This window comes from Arachis stenosperma, chromosome 3 (assembly GCF_014773155.1).
Source record: "Arachis stenosperma cultivar V10309 chromosome 3, arast.V10309.gnm1.PFL2, whole genome shotgun sequence".
Lineage (NCBI taxonomy): Eukaryota > Viridiplantae > Streptophyta > Magnoliopsida > Fabales > Fabaceae > Arachis > Arachis stenosperma.
The window spans coordinates 7,474,647-7,493,911 of record NC_080379.1 but is presented as its reverse complement, the minus strand read 5'-3'; the positions used below and the strand labels follow the sequence as shown (position 1 = coordinate 7,493,911).

The following is a 19,265-nucleotide window of genomic DNA, read 5'->3' as shown; positions in this document are numbered from 1 at the left end:
TTGCAATTAAAGAATATTATTATACAGTTATAAGTTAATGTGATCAAACACGATACCAAAAATTTGGATGCAATTGGAATTTTTACTTTGAACAAGCGATCTTGAAAATTTTTTTTTATGGGAGCCAAACATATAATTAAGATATAAATTATGTGTCATGAAACTAATTTTTTTTTCAAAAACTTAAATTCATATGTAAATTATTTATGTTCAAATTAAAAGTATTAATATTTTTTATCTTTCAATCATTATAACTTCCTAATTATAGAATTATAATAAATTATATAAAAAAATAGAAATTATAATTAACATAATAACATCTAAAATTACAATAAATAGATATTTTTTTAATTTCTAAATTATTTTTTCTAAAAAATATTAAACATTGATAAAAAAAATATAAAATGATAAACTTAAAATTTAACAAAAGCTCTTTTTTTTTAAATTTTATTATATCACTTATTCTATTGTGCAACACATTTTGATAATAACGTAGAAAATTTAACAATAACATTATTGTTATATTGGTCTTAAATTTTTTAAAAATTTAGTCTCCGAGGATATATTTGATGCAAATTGAAAACTTCTGAAATAAAATTGAAACAAAATAAAACTTATGGATATTTTTAAAACTTTTGTCAAATTTTGGGGACAAAAAATATATTTTACCCAATTTATAAACTCAGCGAAAAAAAATTTGACAGAAAAATCACATACAGCGAAGCACAAGCTCTCTAACAGATTTTTCAGAAGAATGACGTCAAGATTGTACCATTGAAAATGAAAGAGATAAACTTATAATAATGTTAATTTACACCCTTAGTCAAGGACATTACAATTCTAGTGGAAAAAAGACATTAACTATCGCAGCAATAGGTATCAACATGATATGCCAGCAAACAAGCCATAATTAAATTTGCAAATGAATTAAATTTTTTACTAATATAACTAGTAATTTTTAAGAACATATCATACTTGAAGAATACAATGAGCACAGCTAAGGAATCTTATAACACCCAGCGTAAATATATAATGAACAGTGAATGACTCAACATTCTAAACCTTGAAATTAAAAAAAGGTTAGAAAGAAAAATAACCAAATCAGATCCCAAACATAAAATTTAGAATGACAATTCTTGGAATTAAGTAATAATACTTTGGTGTTTGACCCGCAGTTGAGGTAATAATACTTTGGCAATTCTTGGAGTTAAGTAACAACTAGCCATCATTAGCCATGAGAGACTTAGCCACCAGAGAACTCACCCCCCTCCCCCCAACACAGCTTTTCCTCAACTCCACACCACACCGTAACACACAAAGTTCACAAACACAGAATTGAAGCTGTTTTTAACACACAATGGAGTCCCTTTCAGTTTCCTCCACCAAACACAACCACAATTCTCTCCATTTAGAGAACCAAGTCCTCTACCTAAGATCATCGTCGCCGCAGGTGTTCGGTTTGGATGGGCTTTACAGCTCTCCTTGCTAACACCCTACATCCAACTGCTTGCTATCCCACACACTTGCACCACTTACATCTTATTCTGCGGACCAACAAGTGGGATGCTCGTCCAGCCTATAGTTGGGTACCATAGTGACCTCTGCTCGTCGCGGTTTGGACGCCGACAGCCTTTCATTGCTTCTCGGCGAGGAGTGCCTAGCATAGACCTTGAAGCATGTTGTTTGCAACGCCGAGGATCCAGAACCCGACCACGAAGGTGGCTATGGCGTGCAGGCGGGCCTTCTTCTCGAGCGAGTCACCAAACATTTGTCCCATGTCAGCAGCATAGCCTATAAGGAACACAGCGATGGCGACCGCTAAGGCGCCGACAGCAATGAAAGGCCGTCGGCGTCCAAACCACGACGTGCAACGGTCACTATGGTACCCAACTATAGGCTGGACGAGCATCCCACTTATTGGTCTACAGAATAAGACGTAAGTGGCCCAAGTGTAGGATACCAAGCAGCTGGACGTAGGGTGTCAGCAAGATGAACTAGTGTGTGTGTGTTTGTGAACTTTGTGTGGGGGTTTTATAATAGAGAGGGAATGAGAAAGGGTATGTTAATTAATTTAAGTATCCTTTGACAAATTAATTTGAGATTATAAATAGTATAAACAATGTTAGATAATTTAAAAAATGATTTATATTTTTATAGAATAATTAGTTAAAAATTAGTAAAATGTCATTTTATTTCTATATTTAATAAAACCTACTATTCTATAAATGTATTCTTTAGGTATTAAAAAAAAAAGCTAATCTTACCTAATTTTAGGTAATGATATTAATTTTTTTTATTTGAAGTAGATTATCACACCTCACTTCTGAAAAAAAAATGTAAAATTAATTTAAGAGCCTTTAGACAAATTAGTTTGAGATTATAAATAGTTTAAACAAGATTATATTATTTGAAAAATGATCTACACTTTTATAGAATAATTAGTTAAAAATTAACAAAATGTCATTTTATTTCTATATTTAATAAAACCTACTATTTTATAAATGTATTTTTAGGTATTTAAAAAAAGCTAATCTTACCTAATTTTAGGTGATGATATTAAATTCATTTTTGTTTTTTGTTTTTTTTTTATTTGAAGTAGATTATCACACCTCACTTCTAAACAAAAGGTATGTTAAATTAATTTAAGAGCCTTTAGACAAATTAATTTGAGATTATAAATAGTATAAACAAGATTAAATTATTTGAAAAAAGATCTACACTTTTATAAAATAATTAGTTAAAAATTAGCAAAATGTCATTTTATTTCTATATTTAATAAAACCTACTATTCTATAACTGTGTTTTTAGGTATTTAAAAAAAGCTAATCTTACCTAATTTTAGGTGATGATATTAAATTTATTGTTGTTTTTTTTTTTTAATTTGAAGTAGATTATCACACCTCACTTCTAAACAAAAGGTATGTTAAATTAATTTAAGAGCCTTTAGACAAATTAATTTGAGATTATAAATAATATAAACAAGGTTAAATTATTTGAAAAAAGATCTACACTTTTATAGAATAATTAGTTAAAAATTAGCAAAATGTCATGTTATTTCTATATTTAATAAAACCTATTATCCTATAAATGTATTCTTTAGGTATTTTAAAAAAGTTTATCTTGCCTAATTTTAGGTGATGATATTAAATTCATTTTTGTTTTTTTTTTAATTTGAAGTATATTATCACACCTCACTTCAAAAAAAAAAGAGTATGTTAAATTAATTTAAGAGCTTTAGCTACTTAACAAATTAAATTTAAGATTATAAATAATATAAACAAATTTAGATTATTTAAAAAATGATCAACATTTTTATAGAATAACTAGTTAGAAATTAACAAAATATCATTTTATTTTTATATTTAATAGAGTTTGCTATCCTGTAAATATATCATTTAGATGTCTAAAAATGTTAATCTTGAACCTAATTTCAGATGATGATCCAATACTTACTAGATGGTAATATTAAATATTTATTAACTGATTAATATTTAAAAATGCATGTAGTCAATATATGTGATCATTGCACCTATAGCTGTTGGAGAGGGTTACTGGGCTTCAAATGTTGAACTTTTGGGCTCTGCGTATCCCACCATCAAAAGAAACTACAAGAGGGGTTGGACCAGGAAAAAGAAAAAAAAGGATTGGGTGTCGAGTATTTTTTTTTTTCCGTTAGGCACATTTCACGTAACAATATGGTAAAGTGAGAATTACCAAAAATAGTGAAAAAGGAAAACAAATAAAGACAAATAAAATATTATTAATAATATTTTAGAGTTAATTTTTTTTTTCTTTTAGGCTTTGTTTGGTTGGAAGGAAAGAAATAGAAAGGAAGGAAATAAAAAGAAAAGAAGAGAAAGGAAAGAAATTGAGTGGAATTTTATTTTCCTTGGATATGTTTGGATGAAAGGAAAATGAGAAGGAAGGAAATAGTATATAATGTTATGAAAAGACAATTTTATCCTTAGATATTTTAAAATATATTAAAAATTAAAGGGTAATATTGGAATATTAATACAAAATATATTTTCCTTCCATTTTCCATCCATTATTGGAGGGAAAAAATTTTCAATGAGTCCCACCCATTTTTTTATACTATTCATTCTTTCCCTTTAACTTTTCCATTCAACCAAACAAAGGAAAATAGTTATTTTCCTTCCAATTTCTTTCTTTCCTATTTCCTTCCTCCTATTTTCCTCTCAAACAAACACACCCTTAAAGTTGAAGTAGATTATCACATCTTGACAAATAGTTTGTTTTCAATTAGAACACAAATCTTAATAAAATAGACAAGGCTCTCCATTTTCATTATTTTCATTATTGTGAATGTGATGGTGCCTTTAATATTGTGTTTAATTTATTTAAAAAATATAAATAAATAATATTTAATAAATTTTAAATATTTAATTTTTTCATTTTTAAAAACAAAATTAGATAATTGAGATCAAAATAAAAGCATCATAAAATTAATTTATAAGGAGGGTTTATAGCAATAGAAATTCTCTTGATACGGATTCAAAGCGAAGAAATACCAAGAAAGAAAAAATAATATATTTGTAGGTTTTTTTTAATGAGAAATATATATTTCTTATATATTATATAAATATGTATGTGAACACACTTTATTGCAAATGGATTGGTTAAAACAGAACCACCGAACTTTATGATGTCTTTGAAATTTATAATCTTCGTACTACAAAAAATACTGAAATAACGACCAATTCTAGTGGTTGCTAATTAGAAAATAGCGACCAACTTCGGTCGTTAACTGTTAGAAACCGATTTTTGAACAACGCTATTAAATCCCTCACCAAAGAGTATTGATTGCTAACATAATCGGTTGCTCAATGATAACCAAATTTTCTGTAACTAAATCAGTCGCCGAGTAAATCGATCGCTAAATGGCGACCAACTTTTTGGTCGCTAAATCAATCGCCGATGAAATCAGTCACCGATGCCTAATTTAAAATCTAAAATCGAGTGCTGCATTGGTTACTAAATTGGTCGCTAAAGCAATCACTTTTCCTAATCTTATAATTATAGATTTTTACTAATTTCACATTTGCCACTATTAAAACTTAATTTCATAAATAATAATATTTTCACAAAATATAAAAAGAATCAAACATAAATTAATTTTGTAAATAAATACCAAAAACATTCACAATATTTACATAGAAATATAGAGTTTAAAATATTAAAAATTTCTAAATACATTAAATTTATGATCCACAATCTAGACTAAAAGTAAAAATAATTCATGAATAACATAACTCTACTCTATTCATGAACAATCAGTATGGTTCAACAATTTTTGTACTAGTTTTGTCTTTCTGATTTTTTCAAAGCTCTTGGAGTTGCAACCAATACAAACCACAACAGGCACAACTTTGTTCTTCACCAAGGTTGCCAAAACACAGTCACAAGAAAAAAAAATGAAAAATGAATGAAACTCAATTAAACCAATTCAATTCAAGTCTCAAAACATGTTCAAAACTCAAAAATTTCACAAGAAAGCAGGTTTCAATAGAGAACTCTGTTCCTAATAACTAAAAGATCAAAGCCACGTCACTGATCACTATAGCAATTTAAAACTTTTAAAGTTTGATAACAATATTTTTATAAGTACACTAAAGAATTTTATAAGAATATTTTTTAGTTGATAAGTTTATAGTTAATTGAAAAAATGATACCATGTGGTCATCTTGTATACCATCTTTTTAAGATAATTATAAAGGAATTTCACTCGCGAAAGCTTTAAGCAAAACAAAAATATGGTATTATTGTAATTATCAAATATAACAAGAAATGAAAAAAGGAAACAACCGAAATAGATTGTAGCCCATTATCATTGTACTATAAGCTTATACTATCCTTCTTATAGATCGTTATTCCCCATAATCTACATCAATAGCAAAACTAGTATAAATATCTAAATAAGTATTAAATGCTACACCTTAATGCAACATTTACACTGGCATTACATCAAATATCCTATGAAGAAACAAAGAAAGATGATGCAAATAAGTTAAAATTTGTAAATTCACAATAGTATGTAAATTTGTTATAGATTACAAATGCATGGGCTTCTTTCTCTAAAAATATAATTTTAAATTGGAAAACATGTGTACAAAGTAAATGTAATATATGATCAGCACATACAAACTTAGATGCTAAAATAGTCAATGTAGAATATTATCCACATACAAACTTTAACCATGAATTCAGATTTATATATGATCAGCCATAACAAAGAAAGCAATCTCTAACGAATATATCCACCTGCATTGTTTAGCATAATAAAAGTTGATCAAATTAATTCAAAATGAAGGGGATTTATGAATACCTTCTAAATAGTCAGGATTTCAAAATCTGCATGTTGAGAGCAATCGCAGAAGTAGGCCGTTATATTGCCAAGGTTGCTAATGAAGATTTTGTATGTTAAACCCACCCCAAAGTTCAACGAATTCAATTTACTACAGGAGTAAAACTCTGGCTTTAGAAAAACAGCAGTACCACAGTTAACCTGGAAAAAAGCACAAAAATAAATAAATAAAATAAAAATCAGGCAAACCGTACAATATTTCACTTGAAAATGCAAAACAGTAAAACCAAACTGTCTATGTCTCTGAGATACTAACCGCTACTGTACAGAATGATAGTTTAACTGCTTCAGATTTACAATGTCCCCATATTATATTGATCAAACCTGCTTGGTTTTTAGTCTTTTAGATTTCGTTTTGATTTGGAAATTGGAACCATTCCAAGGACATTTTAGAATTCACCAATTGTTGCCTTTTGTATACAGTACCAAATCGGATTTAGAACTCAGATATCTTCTACAAAGGCATATGAAAGCTACAACTATTCAGGGCAACAAATAGATAAGTAAAAAGGTAGGTTGAGGACAATGTGACACTATCCAATTTGGTATGAAAGATTGAAAGCATTCAGCAATGACACCAACTTCAACTACCAGATACTCAGCAATTTTATGGAAATTAATCAAGACAAGAAAGCGCAACCTGCATCACAACACACCTTGTAGTAGCATTGCTCCAGTCACTACAATCTTCAAGGCACAATATAATAAACTCCTTGTGCCGCATTTTGGCTTGCACCAGAGACTCCATGGCACGCGCATGGGCCTGTTGGTCAAGCAGAGCACAAAGTCCACCACGAGCAAAAACAAAGACAATGTCCATGGAGAAACTCAAAACCTTACCTGCAATGCCCTATTTTTACCCACAGAAATAGTTACCTTTAGGTTAGATTCTCGAAATGTGTTAATCAAAACATAATAACAAAAATGTAATAATCACATAAAAATCAAGATCCAAATGGAGAAATTGAGGTACCTAACATCTGAATCAGACAAGGAGAAGGCGAGATATCAGAAAGAAACAAAGAATTACAGGATCAGTTGCATCTGGAATTCGAAGCCGAGATTGCTCATTTGCGAGAAGGTGGACTATATGCTTGCACTGATTAGATACATTATCCTTCTGCCAGCAACAAATGATCATTATCTGAGGCTTCAGAATATCAAGTATTTTATCTTTATTAGTTGTTATTACTACTACTACTACTAACTTTCTGTCACAGGCAGACAGCAGTCACCGCACATATTAATTAATTATTAATAGTGACCAAAATTAATTTTAGCCATCAATTAGGTTTAATATTTTAGGTGTAGATTAAATTTCACAGTATACCCATTTATTCATGCCAGTCCATCCGGAAAATGCAAAATTTCACTTGTAGATAGAAAGATAACAATAAACTCTCATAATAAGAGCATAGGTAGGTATTCATTTTGATTATTTTCTGTTAAATTAAAAGTTTATGACCAAACAGAAACTAATAATCACAAATATAAAATGTGCTTCATTCTCTCTAAAACAGATTCATCATTGATTTAATGGATTATTCATCAACGGAGAAAATTAAAGAGTCTGCATAACAAGAGGTACACATATAACACAGAACTTCAATTGCAATTCCAGTATAAACACCTCATACAGTCCAAAACATATTTGACATATATATTCATCAGTAGCACCACAGAGAAAATAAATGTCACTATCTTCTTTCACCGACACATCTATTCAATAATGATATACATGATCTAATAAACTTGCTGGGGAAAAAATTATGCTTAATAGCAGAAGAAAATGGATGGAAAAAGAAGGCATATATATAGGGTGAGAGAGAGAGAATGAGTATAATTTACTGCGTGATTACCTGTGTGAATATACCCTTTGCCTTAGATATGTGCAGGCGAGTTGCGGTTTCTTTTGGTGCAAAGCTATCAGCTATTGAGACTACAACACATCCTGCGAGAACAATGACCAAATATATAATGACAGCACTGGCTGTCATTTGCATGTCAATTGCAATTGCATCTCCCTTTGAGAACGTGGCTTCAATTGCATTTGCTATCAGCCTGAAATAAAATGAAAAAAAAAAACACATTAGAAAAGAGAAAACAGATTGAAAACTACTTCAAGTGGGGAAGATAAAAATCAGAACAAAAGCGTGAGGCACAACTAGGAAAAGAATAATAGCAGCATGATAAGTGAACTAATCATAAGAGCATACGTTACTTGCTGTCGAAGTTGTTTGAGTGTGATATGATTCAGCTCAGTATCATCAAATCCTTCATCCCTCCAGACAATGGCTAAACTGTCATCTGGTTTGTAGGGGCGTGTGCTCGGCTGCAAGCAGCAATAAGCGATATTCAAGACAGCTCCAGGAAGCCAAGTTCCTCCAGGCTTTGTGGGATCAGAAGTATCCAAATGCACCTTGGAGCTTCAATGAATGAAACTGATTGTTCCTTAAGAACAATGGACCAATACTCCTGCACCAATAACAGGACACGTAATCAAATTACCTAAATCAAGAGGGGGAGTGTTTAAGAGTTAGAACTTGCCTGAGGGTGTTCAACAGAGAATTTGTGGAAGAGACGGAAACTAGTAATGGGGTCTTTATAGGAATCTCCCAAGAGCTAGGGAAGTCTGCAATGTAAGAAGAGAGTGCAACCATCAATTGTAGAAATATTCATCACAGTACATGATATCTGCTGAACAAAATCAATATAAGGCTTTCATTCATAGTTCAATTTTCTCTTCTACCTTACTTCATATTCTTGTTGTTCTTTCTGTTGTTCTTTCTCAATAAATACAGAGACATTCTCTGGAATTATATTGAGAAATCAAAATCAGAGAAACGAAGTTGAAGTACCTTGACTGAAGGAGAAAATCAGCTTAACCGGAAGACTGTTGTTGTTGTTGTTACCGGAGAAGTTACCACAGGAGGCGACGCTGAGAAAAGAACGACGCGATGCGAGCAACGGCATATCTGGACGGGGATGCGACGATCTGCGACAATGGCGGAACGAGCAGAGGAAGTACGCGGCGAGGGGCAGACGGCGATAAAGACTCGAGGAGGAGAGACGGCACCGACGAGAATGGCTCCGACGAGAACGGCGCCGACCAGGACTCGACGGAAAGCGACTTCTCTCTCCACTCCACCGGAGAGTGAGGGAGGCGGCAAGAGAGACGCTGTGTGAGGAGAGACCTTAGGGTTGGGGTTGAACAGGGATGTTTTTTTTTTAATTTATTTTAAAATTTAGTTTATTCCTATTATTTAAAATTTAGAAACTAATTAATTTATATCTTTATTTTTTATTTGATTGCAAATTCTTAGCACCGGTTTATTGGTCAACTGCTCTAATACTAAGATTTTATAGTTGGTCGTTAATATCGGATGCTATATTAATTCTTAGCAATCGATTTAGTGACCGCTTTTTTAGCGATCGAATTAGCGACTAACTATTTTATCGACATATTTTTAAATCGGTCACTAAATTATAAAATAGCAACCAGTTTAGCGACCGAAATTAAAACCAGCATTTTATAGTTGGTCGTTAAATTGGTCGCTATTTTAACACTTAACAACCAATTTAGCAACCAATCACCATTAAGCTTGTTTTTTATATTAGTTGCAGAGTCGGTCGCTAAATTAAAAATAGCGACTGATTTAGCCACTAACATATCTAAAAGCTTATTTTTTTGTTTTAGTTGCTAAATCGGTCGCTAAGTTAAAAAATAGTGACCGATTTTAGTCACCGACTAGATTAACTTTGTCATCGGTAGCTAAATCGGTCACTAATTTTTATTTTAGCGACCAATTTAGCAACCAAGAGTGGGTGATCACTAAATTGGTCGCTAAATTGAAATTTAGCAACCGATTTTTTTAAATCCTAAAAAAATTTGATTGGTCGCAAAATCTATCACTAATAGTGATCGATCATGTTGGTCGATAAAATCGTCGCTATTTTAAAATTTTCTTATAATAATCGATATATATTTCTTTATTTTTCTGTAATAAATTTATCATCCAACAAGTAAATAAAGAGTTATTGATATATTCAGCTAAGTAAAATCAATATCGTTGCATACCTGAATAAAAATATAAGAAACTTTGTGGTCAGGATGTACATCAAGTTCAAAAATTTAAATGAATAAAAAAATATTCCTAATTAGAATTATGAATATCATAAAAATATAAATTTAGTATTTCTAGAATTAATAGAGGAAGAGAGAAAAAACGTGCCAAGAAATGTAAGATCTCAAATAATTATACTCACCTTAAAAGTTGATACTTTTGTAAAATTAAAATGAAGTAACAAATTCAGCTACTTAAAAAAACATCACTTTTTTGAATTGCAAGATACTTCTTTTTAATATCTTTAGAAATGGACCACATCAAAATTAACACATATTGATGGATGTTTGGATTTCAGATTAAAAAGTGGTGGTACTTTTTATTTTTTAGTGATATTGGCTATTGTTAAAAATCAGTAGTGAGTGAAGGATGAAGCTTTTAGAAAAAGTTTATAATATTTAATAATTGATTTGTATTTTTTGTATACTTAAGTACTTGTGTTTAATATAAGAACATGTTCTTATATTCTAAGTTTATAATGTTCAATTTATTTTTTATAGCAAGCAGATAATTGATAATAAAACTTTATATTTAATAATTTGTTAAATGATGCATGAGCATCTTCATAGTTATTTTAGTGGGATTTAGATTCTCTAAAGTTTGAATTTCACTTTAGAGAGTAAAGTGTGATCTCTCACCATTGATTTTATAAGTGAGACCAAGAATAAATATGAAAGAGAAACTATCCAAAGGTAGAAGATCACACTTTACTCTCTAAAAAGTAAAATTCAAACTTTAGAGGATCCAACTCCTATAAAATAAATGTTTTGTGGATAATTCTCAAGTTATGCTGTTACAGAGAAGCAGTGAACAATCAATGATTTTTGTGATGAATTATGATTATTTGAACCAAATTGTGATTTCACTTGTGTTTAATAAAATTTTTAGAGAATTTGAAAGCCAAAATACTTTAAAAAGTGTGCACTTGATTGTAGGAAAGCAAGGAAGCAGCTAGTGGAAGGCTCAATGTACGTTTCAAGCTAAAGACGTCCTTCACTCCATCCTCACGTTGGCAGCGCGAGAAGCCTCAGCATGAATGAAGCTAAGGACGTCAAAGCATGCATGAAGCTTCAGCACTCCAAGACGTCTTCAGTCCAGCGACGCCCTTCACGTGCTGGACTCCTCGTGCCCCTCTCTCCAAGACGTCGATACTGGGAATTTATAAGCATTCATAAACTATTTTTTAATCAACCATGATGCAAGTTCAATTATTGAATTAAGATTGTTGCCGGATAAGCTCAACCTTTTATATTCTTAAATTATACCCAATCAGAAGAGATTGGACCAACTTCAAAGTTGAAACATGCATGGAATATAAAGTTTGTTCTACAGCAACTTCAAATTTCATCCACCTTATGGGGTATGTTGCTTGCTCTTGGACCTGGGATCACTTTTGAAGGGATTCTAGCAAGGAACCTGTGTAATTAACCTTTGAAACAACATGTGATGCAATGTTGTTATTGTTGTCATAGAGGTGTGTTGTGTGATACTGATATATCACTATCCAATACAAATTCAATGCTTTAATGATAAAATGAAAAAAAAAAATCTAATAATTTCGTTTCAACAAAACCCTTATCAAGGAATTTTATATTATGCATCACAAGTTTATCATCGTGCTAGAGGGCAACATTCACAATTGTGTAACTTCTACATCTGTTAAGTAGGCAGAGCTCCACGTAAGATTGTGTTTATAACTTTAGCATTTGAAATGGTGACAACAAAAATCCAGTTTAATCAAAATGGAGACTCCATGTATAAACGACTTTTCAACTATAAATAACCGTACATTAAGCATAAATAATTAGTTTTCTTTCATCTCCAAATTTTACAGAACCAGCTTCCACCAAGGAACCAAATAAGTGTGTAAACACACAGTGTACTCTAACAAGGGTAACCCACCATATTGCCTGATTAAGTTAAATGTGTATCCATTGAAACAGATCCTTCACTCACACCACTCCAGAGGGAAGACGAAGAACAAGCTGACCTCCAAAAACACTGCAACAAAATAAATATTATAAGAAGTCATGCTAGAAGGACCTCAAGATTCTATGCCAAAGCTGCCAGATAAAGAACTGTACAATATGCTAAACCAACCTTTTGACATAGTAGTAACAGAAATCTGCTAGGATGAAGGTCTGGACAATTTCTGATATAAGAACCATCGGTGGCCATAAACCATACCCCAAGGCAACCAACAAATGTCCACGGGTATCTAACACCTGTTACAAGAAATAGAATGTTAGTATGAGTAGGCACACCCGGCAGACAGTATCCTGTGAACTATACCAGTAAGAAATGTGCTAATAATGGCAGCAATACTCTATTGTCTAACTTGCTATCTATCAAAATTGATGTAACTTAAATTTATAAAGTCAGCGAAGAAAAATTTGACAGGAAAATCACATACAGCAAAGCACAAGCTCTCTAACAGATCTTCCAGAGGAATGACGTCAGGATTGTACCATTGAAAACGAAAGAGATAAACTTATAATAATGTTAATTTACACCCTTGGTCAATGACATTGCCATTCTAGTGGAAAAAAGACATTAACCATCAGAGTGATAGGTATCAACATGATATGCCAGCAAACAAGCCATAACCAAATTTGCAAATGAATCAAATTCTTGACTAATATAACTAGTAATTTTTAAGAACATATCATACCTGAAGAACCCAATGAGCACAGCTAAGGAATCTTGCAACACCCAGCGCAAATACATAATGAGCAGTGAATGGCTCAACAATCTGGAGGTTAAAATTAAAAAAGGTTAGAAAGGAAAATAACCAGATCAGATCCCAAACATAAAATTTAGAATGGCAATTATTGGAGTTAAGTAATAATACTTTGGTGTTCTGCATGACCCGTAGTTGAGGTAATACCGAAACTGCTTCCAGATATACACAGAATGCCCAGAAAATCCTGTTCAATAAATGATGAGAAGTTGATGGATGAATAAGCAAGGCCAACACAGCACAGGGTATCACCTGCATTCAGTTTCAAAATTAGAACAAGTCAAATTGAATCTAACAGAAGGCCAATCTGTACAGAACACCCCAACCTCACACTTCAACCACATCACCTATAAGTCCTGATAAACGTGAAAAATGGATATCTAGAAGGGACTGGACTTCTAATTTTTTTAGTGATAAATAAGGAAAGCTTACCACATAGTATATCGCAAAGTTATCCTTCTCTTCCATGTAACTAGCCTTCAGTTTGAACCGAATCATGTATATGACCCACATTGTAGTTACGAAAGTAGCAAAATCGAGTAGTGTGTGTATATCATATTCCATGACAAAACTACAGTACAGCCTAACAGCTAAAAAGATAGCTGTTAATTCCTGGGACTTGAGTGACAATCCTGCACATCATTTCAAAAACCATTAGCACAACAGAACAACAATAGAACAGACATGTCACTCTTTTAATCCAATAACTCAAGTCAATACACTTTCATATATATAGAAGATATCAAATCAGCCAAACAATGCCATGTATAGTGCAACAAGTTTCATTCTGATTTCGGAACCTAGTATGGTCTTGATACTAAAACCGGTTGTCAAATATCTTACAAAGGTAAGTTTTAGCGAAAGAAAAATCAAAATCAAAATCCAGTGCAACTAACCCCAAAAAAAATTGACTTTTCCTTTTCAATATCTTATACCCTAGCATTTCAACAAAGCAGCAAATTACGAGCTCAAACAGCTAAAAAGATGACATTTTTTAAGCCTACCGAGTTCACAAAACCCCAGAGAGGGTAAAAAAATCCAATCAATCAAAACAACAAAATCCAAATTAACAATCAAATTAAGCGATTAGCGAGAGTTTCCACTTTCCGAATCAATAAACACGAAGAATTAGGGTTAGTGAGTTACCGACCGGCGCAGGTCTTCTCCTTGATGAGCTTATAGATGAGAACAGAGATGCCGAGGGAGTGAACAGCCTCGGCGGCGACGAATAGGTTGTCGTGGTCGTGGACGATGAAGCGGAGCAGAACAAGCGCCGCCATGCCAGAAATCACGGCGAGGAAAGCCTTCACCTTTGGAGGCTGCCGCTTGAGCCACGTGGTCATGGAGTGGATCGACATTCTCTGACCCCTCATTACTGAAAAAAGCTAAACTCTTTGTTCACAATCTGTGCGAAGTGAATGAAGTTCGATCGATTGGTGTGTTGGCTTTTGAGAAGTGGGAAAGTGGGAATTGAAACGAGGGATTGAGTGATTGGAGAAGGTGAGAGAAGTAATGTTAATGCGTAATTTATTAATACTTATTAGAGGTTTCAGCTACTGCTGCTACTTCTCGCCGAAACTGCATACAATCACAACTTCCGTGTACAAACATTAACTACTGTTTTTTTTTTTTTTTGAAAAATAAGAAACCCTCTTTGTTGAATTACATTATCTCTATTTAATAATTAAAAGAAAAATTAGAAGTTTTTTTTATTAGTTTTTAATTATTTTAAAATTCAAATTATATATTTACTCAGCAAAAAACAGTCAAATCGTACCTTTAAAATTATTGATGGTAATTGCAGGAGAAATAAATTGTGCTTTTCCTTCTTTCTTTTTTTTTTTTGTAAAATATAGTGTAGCTGTGTAGGTAATTTAATAATAAGTTTCATGAATGTTTTTTGTATAAAAAAATTTGTTAATTACACCCTTTTTTTTGTTTACCGTTTATAGAAATTTTTAAGAAAAATAATTTAGTTCTTAAAGCAATGCTTGAAAGAATTAAAGTGAGGTTCAATGAAAAAGACTTGGGAATTTGAATTAGATTAAATTACTTTATAGAATTAATTCTGTGTTTGGAAAATTTATAACTGTCAATTAAAATATGGTAAAGAAAAATATTACGGAATATCGCAATAATTATACGAGGTAATAACCAAATCAGTATTTGAAAGATTGAAACGCTAACATTGCGGTACTTAAATATTGTAATCGATAAAATGGTACCTGGTTATTTTAAAAAGTGACAAACATATCCTTAGCTTGCCGGACCAAAGTTCCGGTGAGGACAATGCTTACCTGGACACTGAATTTCGCTGACAAAATATGTTTTATTTGAGTTGTAATTTTTAATTAATTAATTTGTTAGCCTAAGTGAAAATTAGATCAATTGAATTTGATTTTGCCCTAATCCCAAATCAGAGGTCTTTGTCCTAGTCTCCAATACTGCTCTCTCTTCGTTCATTCGCAGGAGGGGATCCAAAATTAGAAGATGTATACAGCAAGGGCTCGTAGAAAAGCTGCAACGCTGAAAAGGCAGTCATCGATGCAAGCCTTAGACGTGGATGGTGGTTCGGATATTGTGAGCAAAACTTACGATGGATGTTGCTTTTGTCCCCTTCCAATGGTTCCGTTGAAGTCGAAGACAAGTAGCAACCCTGATAGATGGTTTCTATGTTGCTCTATGTGAAAGGTAAGCTTGGAACTGTGCTGAATATCTGAGGAAGTAGAATAATATCCCTTCTTGGTTTGTCGTCTGTGCTTCTTTGATTGTTGTCTGATCTTTGAACTTTTCGTGTTGTGCTAGAACACACAAATACGTTGCGGATATTTTCAATGGTTGGATGAAATACAAGCAGAATGTGTGGAAGAAAAAGTTTCTTCAGAGAATAGTAATATGCTGGGCAAATCAGAACAAAAAATAAGGCAAAATCAATGTCGACTGTGGGAATGGCCAGGAAATTCAAAGGATGATGATGGTACCATCTGTGGTGAATGACATGAAGGAGCATCTGAAGAGGGTTGAGTTGTGCATAATTTTTATGTGTATTTTGATTGGGTTAAATGTGGCTTTGATTATGTTTAGTTTGGCTAAGTAAGTAGACATTGCACATTATAATAGTATAACAGTGAGACTTTGAAATTTTGTAATCTTATCCTCATTGTAATTGAGATGAATTAATGTATGATGTGTTCTTCTTGTGCTTTGACTGAGTTAGCTTGTTGTTGTGATGTGAATAAGATATATGGAGTATATTTAAGCCATGTAAAATAGTTTTGTGAACAGAATCTGAATAAAACACCAAGAGCATAACATCAAGTTATAACCATTAACTATTCAGAGTAACAAAGTTTAGGCCCCAAATAAGACTAGCAAAATGACACATGTTCATAGTAACTGCTATAGACTCAAAATGACACTAACAAAACACATAAAGACTAGGTTAGCACTTACATGCCATAATGGCAGTTGGGTACATGTTAACTAAATCATGTCCAAAATGGAAATAACAACAAACTAAAAAACCCAAAAATCTCAGCTCAATTCTTGTCATTTGTTGATGGCTTTGATGGTGGTGGTCCGGATGGCTTTTTCTTCTTCAAAGATGGATGGACATGAAGCCTGTGAACCTGCTATGTGTGGCTGGATTTGCTGCTGTCATGGTCTCCCTAGTCACAGTTAGTGGCCTAAATGGTACTGTAGGTTGGGCCTGAATAGTGGGCCTAACTAATGGACCTTGAGGCAATGACCCAACATCAGGCCTAGCAACCCTGGATTGAGCAGGGGGTGGTGGTGCAGCTGCTGCATTTTGTGTTGGAGTTGGAGGTGTTGTAGTGGCTGCCAATCCTCTTCAAGTGGTGCTGCCTCTTCCTCTTGGTGAAACTGGGTTGCTCCTTACAAAAGATGATCTGCCTCTCCTCTTTGGTGCTGGTTCTGATTCTGAAGTAGCTGTCGGACCAACCAAGTTGGTTGCTGCTGGTATAGTGGCTACATTAGGGGGTGAAGCATTGGTTGTAGTGTTGCCATCATTGATGTTATTCTGCATCAAGTTGTCCATTCATGAAAAGGGCAGTATGGGTCATAGCAAATCACCCTACACCTCTTATTCTCATTCCTAAGATAGAATACCTGTCTTCCAATTTGTATGTTGTACTTCTGCACTGCTACTTTGAACTGGTCCATGGTCTCGAACTCCATATTCAACTCCAGAGTTATTTTCCTATATGGCGTGTTGGGATTATGTTGAGGAAATACAGGTTCCTCTTCATCGTCAGATGCATGAGGGCTACAGAGTTCTTCATATTTATATTGGTACATCTCAGGTTCACTCTCGCCATCTTCTCTATTCGGGTTAGGCACCTCTACCCTTGGTGCTTCATCCTCCTTTCCAGGTACAATTCTTTGCCCAGAGGGTTGAGGCCGTGGATGATTTCTCCTTGCATTAGTCCTCTCACTTGTTTGTGTTATATTATCTGTTGCAGAGTCATTTGAGATACATGAGAATTGATGCAATTTTTATTCACATAGCCTCTAACAAAAAAACAACAAATTTACCTGTTGGATTTTCTGTAACAGGTTCCTCTGGCCCTTGCTCATCCACAAAAGGTTCTCCAAAATCAAAACCTTCATTCAGATCATTAACATCATCAGCATAGGTCTCCTCTATGGGTTCATTCACAGCTTCAGCTTCTCGAGAATTACTCTCAGGAACCTCATTCTCGGCAGCCCTTCTTTCTCGGGTTAAACCACTGGGTGGTGGTCTTGGATGTCTCTTTCTAACCTTCTTAACTCTTTTCTCCGGAGCTGATGCTCCTTCAGTGTCTTTCTCCTCATTCTCGTCATTCGCAGCTTTTTCCCCTGCATCACTCTCACCTTTGTTTGACTCATTAACATCAACATTGGCATCATTTACAACCTCATTCACATTCTCATTCACAACAACACTCAATGACATATTCAATTCATTAACCTCACCACTGCTCTCATTCACACCTTCATTCTCCTTCTCATTAGCCTAACCGTCTACCTTATTAGTAACTTCAACCTCATTCACATTATAACCACCTGGATTGACTTCAACCACACTATCACTGCTACCATCAGACACGACTTCTTCATCAATGATTTCCGGATTGGCATCAATGGGGTGATCAAAATATAGGTGGACAATGTTGTCATTCTTCATCGCACTCTCACACATTCTCATGACTTCAGCATCTTTCCTAAGCACTCTAAGACCCTTACCTAGGTCTAAACCAGGTTGTAGCCAGTACACCTCATTGTATCCAGGGTAACCTAAGTCTAGAAATAACCTCTCAACAAAAAATAAATTACATGTCTCCACATTCACCCTGTGTATCTCAGTTACCAAACTCCCATCGTATATCACATTACCGTCAACACCCCTTTTCAATTCACCCATGTGATGATAAACAAACGTAACTAGACGATCCATCTAAAAAATCGTAGATGGAAGAAACAATGAATAAAACAATCAAAATGATCATAATGCTGTCGACAAAAGCCACGTAAATGAGAGGATGGAATGAAGGCGAACTTACCTCTTCGTAGATTTCTTCCTAGCGAAGAATGGGGTCGCGATGATGCCACTAGCAAACCCTCACTCTTGACGCTACGACTTCGACAATGTCTCTCACCTTGTCTTCGTTCTTCTTCGCGCCAAGAGTCCAGAGCAACGTCTCTCCCTCTTTACGTGACCTTTCAGTTTTACTCCTAGTGAAATACTAAGTCACAGTAACTCACCAAGCAGTAACAACATTTGTTAATTTGGGATTAGGGCAAAATCAAATTCAATTGATCTGATTTTCACCTAGGCTAACAAATTAATTAATTAAAAATTACAACTCAAATAAAACATATTTTGTCAGCAAAATCCGGTGTCTAGGTAAGTATTGTCCTCACCGGAGCTTTGGTCCGGCAAGCTAATGGATACGTTTGTCACTTTTTAAAATTAATCAGGTACCATTTTGTCGATTACAATATTCAGGTACCGCAA

General features: G+C 33.5%; 1 protein-coding gene and 1 long non-coding RNA gene across 3 annotated transcripts; both read right to left on the bottom strand.

Annotated features, from left to right (window-relative positions):
• Positions 1–5,229: 5,229 nt before the first annotated feature.
• On the bottom strand, positions 5,230–9,603 carry LOC130967800 (uncharacterized). 2 transcript variants are annotated; one of them, XR_009081433.1, is made up of 7 exons: positions 9,244–9,603; positions 8,602–9,017; positions 8,245–8,446; positions 7,359–7,505; positions 7,042–7,235; positions 6,347–6,526; positions 5,230–5,395 (listed from the first exon to the last, which is right to left on the bottom strand). It is a non-coding gene; the product is annotated as an uncharacterized LOC130967800 (long non-coding RNA). The 2 variants fall into 2 exon arrangements; XR_009081432.1 differs by lacking the exon at positions 5,230–5,395 and having other exon boundaries at positions 5,999–6,526.
• Positions 9,604–12,084: 2,481 nt separating this feature from the next.
• On the bottom strand, positions 12,085–14,812 carry LOC130965632 (uncharacterized). Its single transcript, XM_057890397.1, has 6 exons — positions 14,400–14,812; positions 13,682–13,881; positions 13,361–13,501; positions 13,181–13,261; positions 12,610–12,734; positions 12,085–12,510 (listed from the first exon to the last, which is right to left on the bottom strand). Exons 1-6 carry the CDS (start codon positions 14,620–14,622, stop codon positions 12,462–12,464), a joined length of 819 nt encoding a protein of 272 aa, XP_057746380.1. The 5' UTR covers positions 14,623–14,812; the 3' UTR covers positions 12,085–12,461.
• Positions 14,813–19,265: the final 4,453 nt, after the last annotated feature.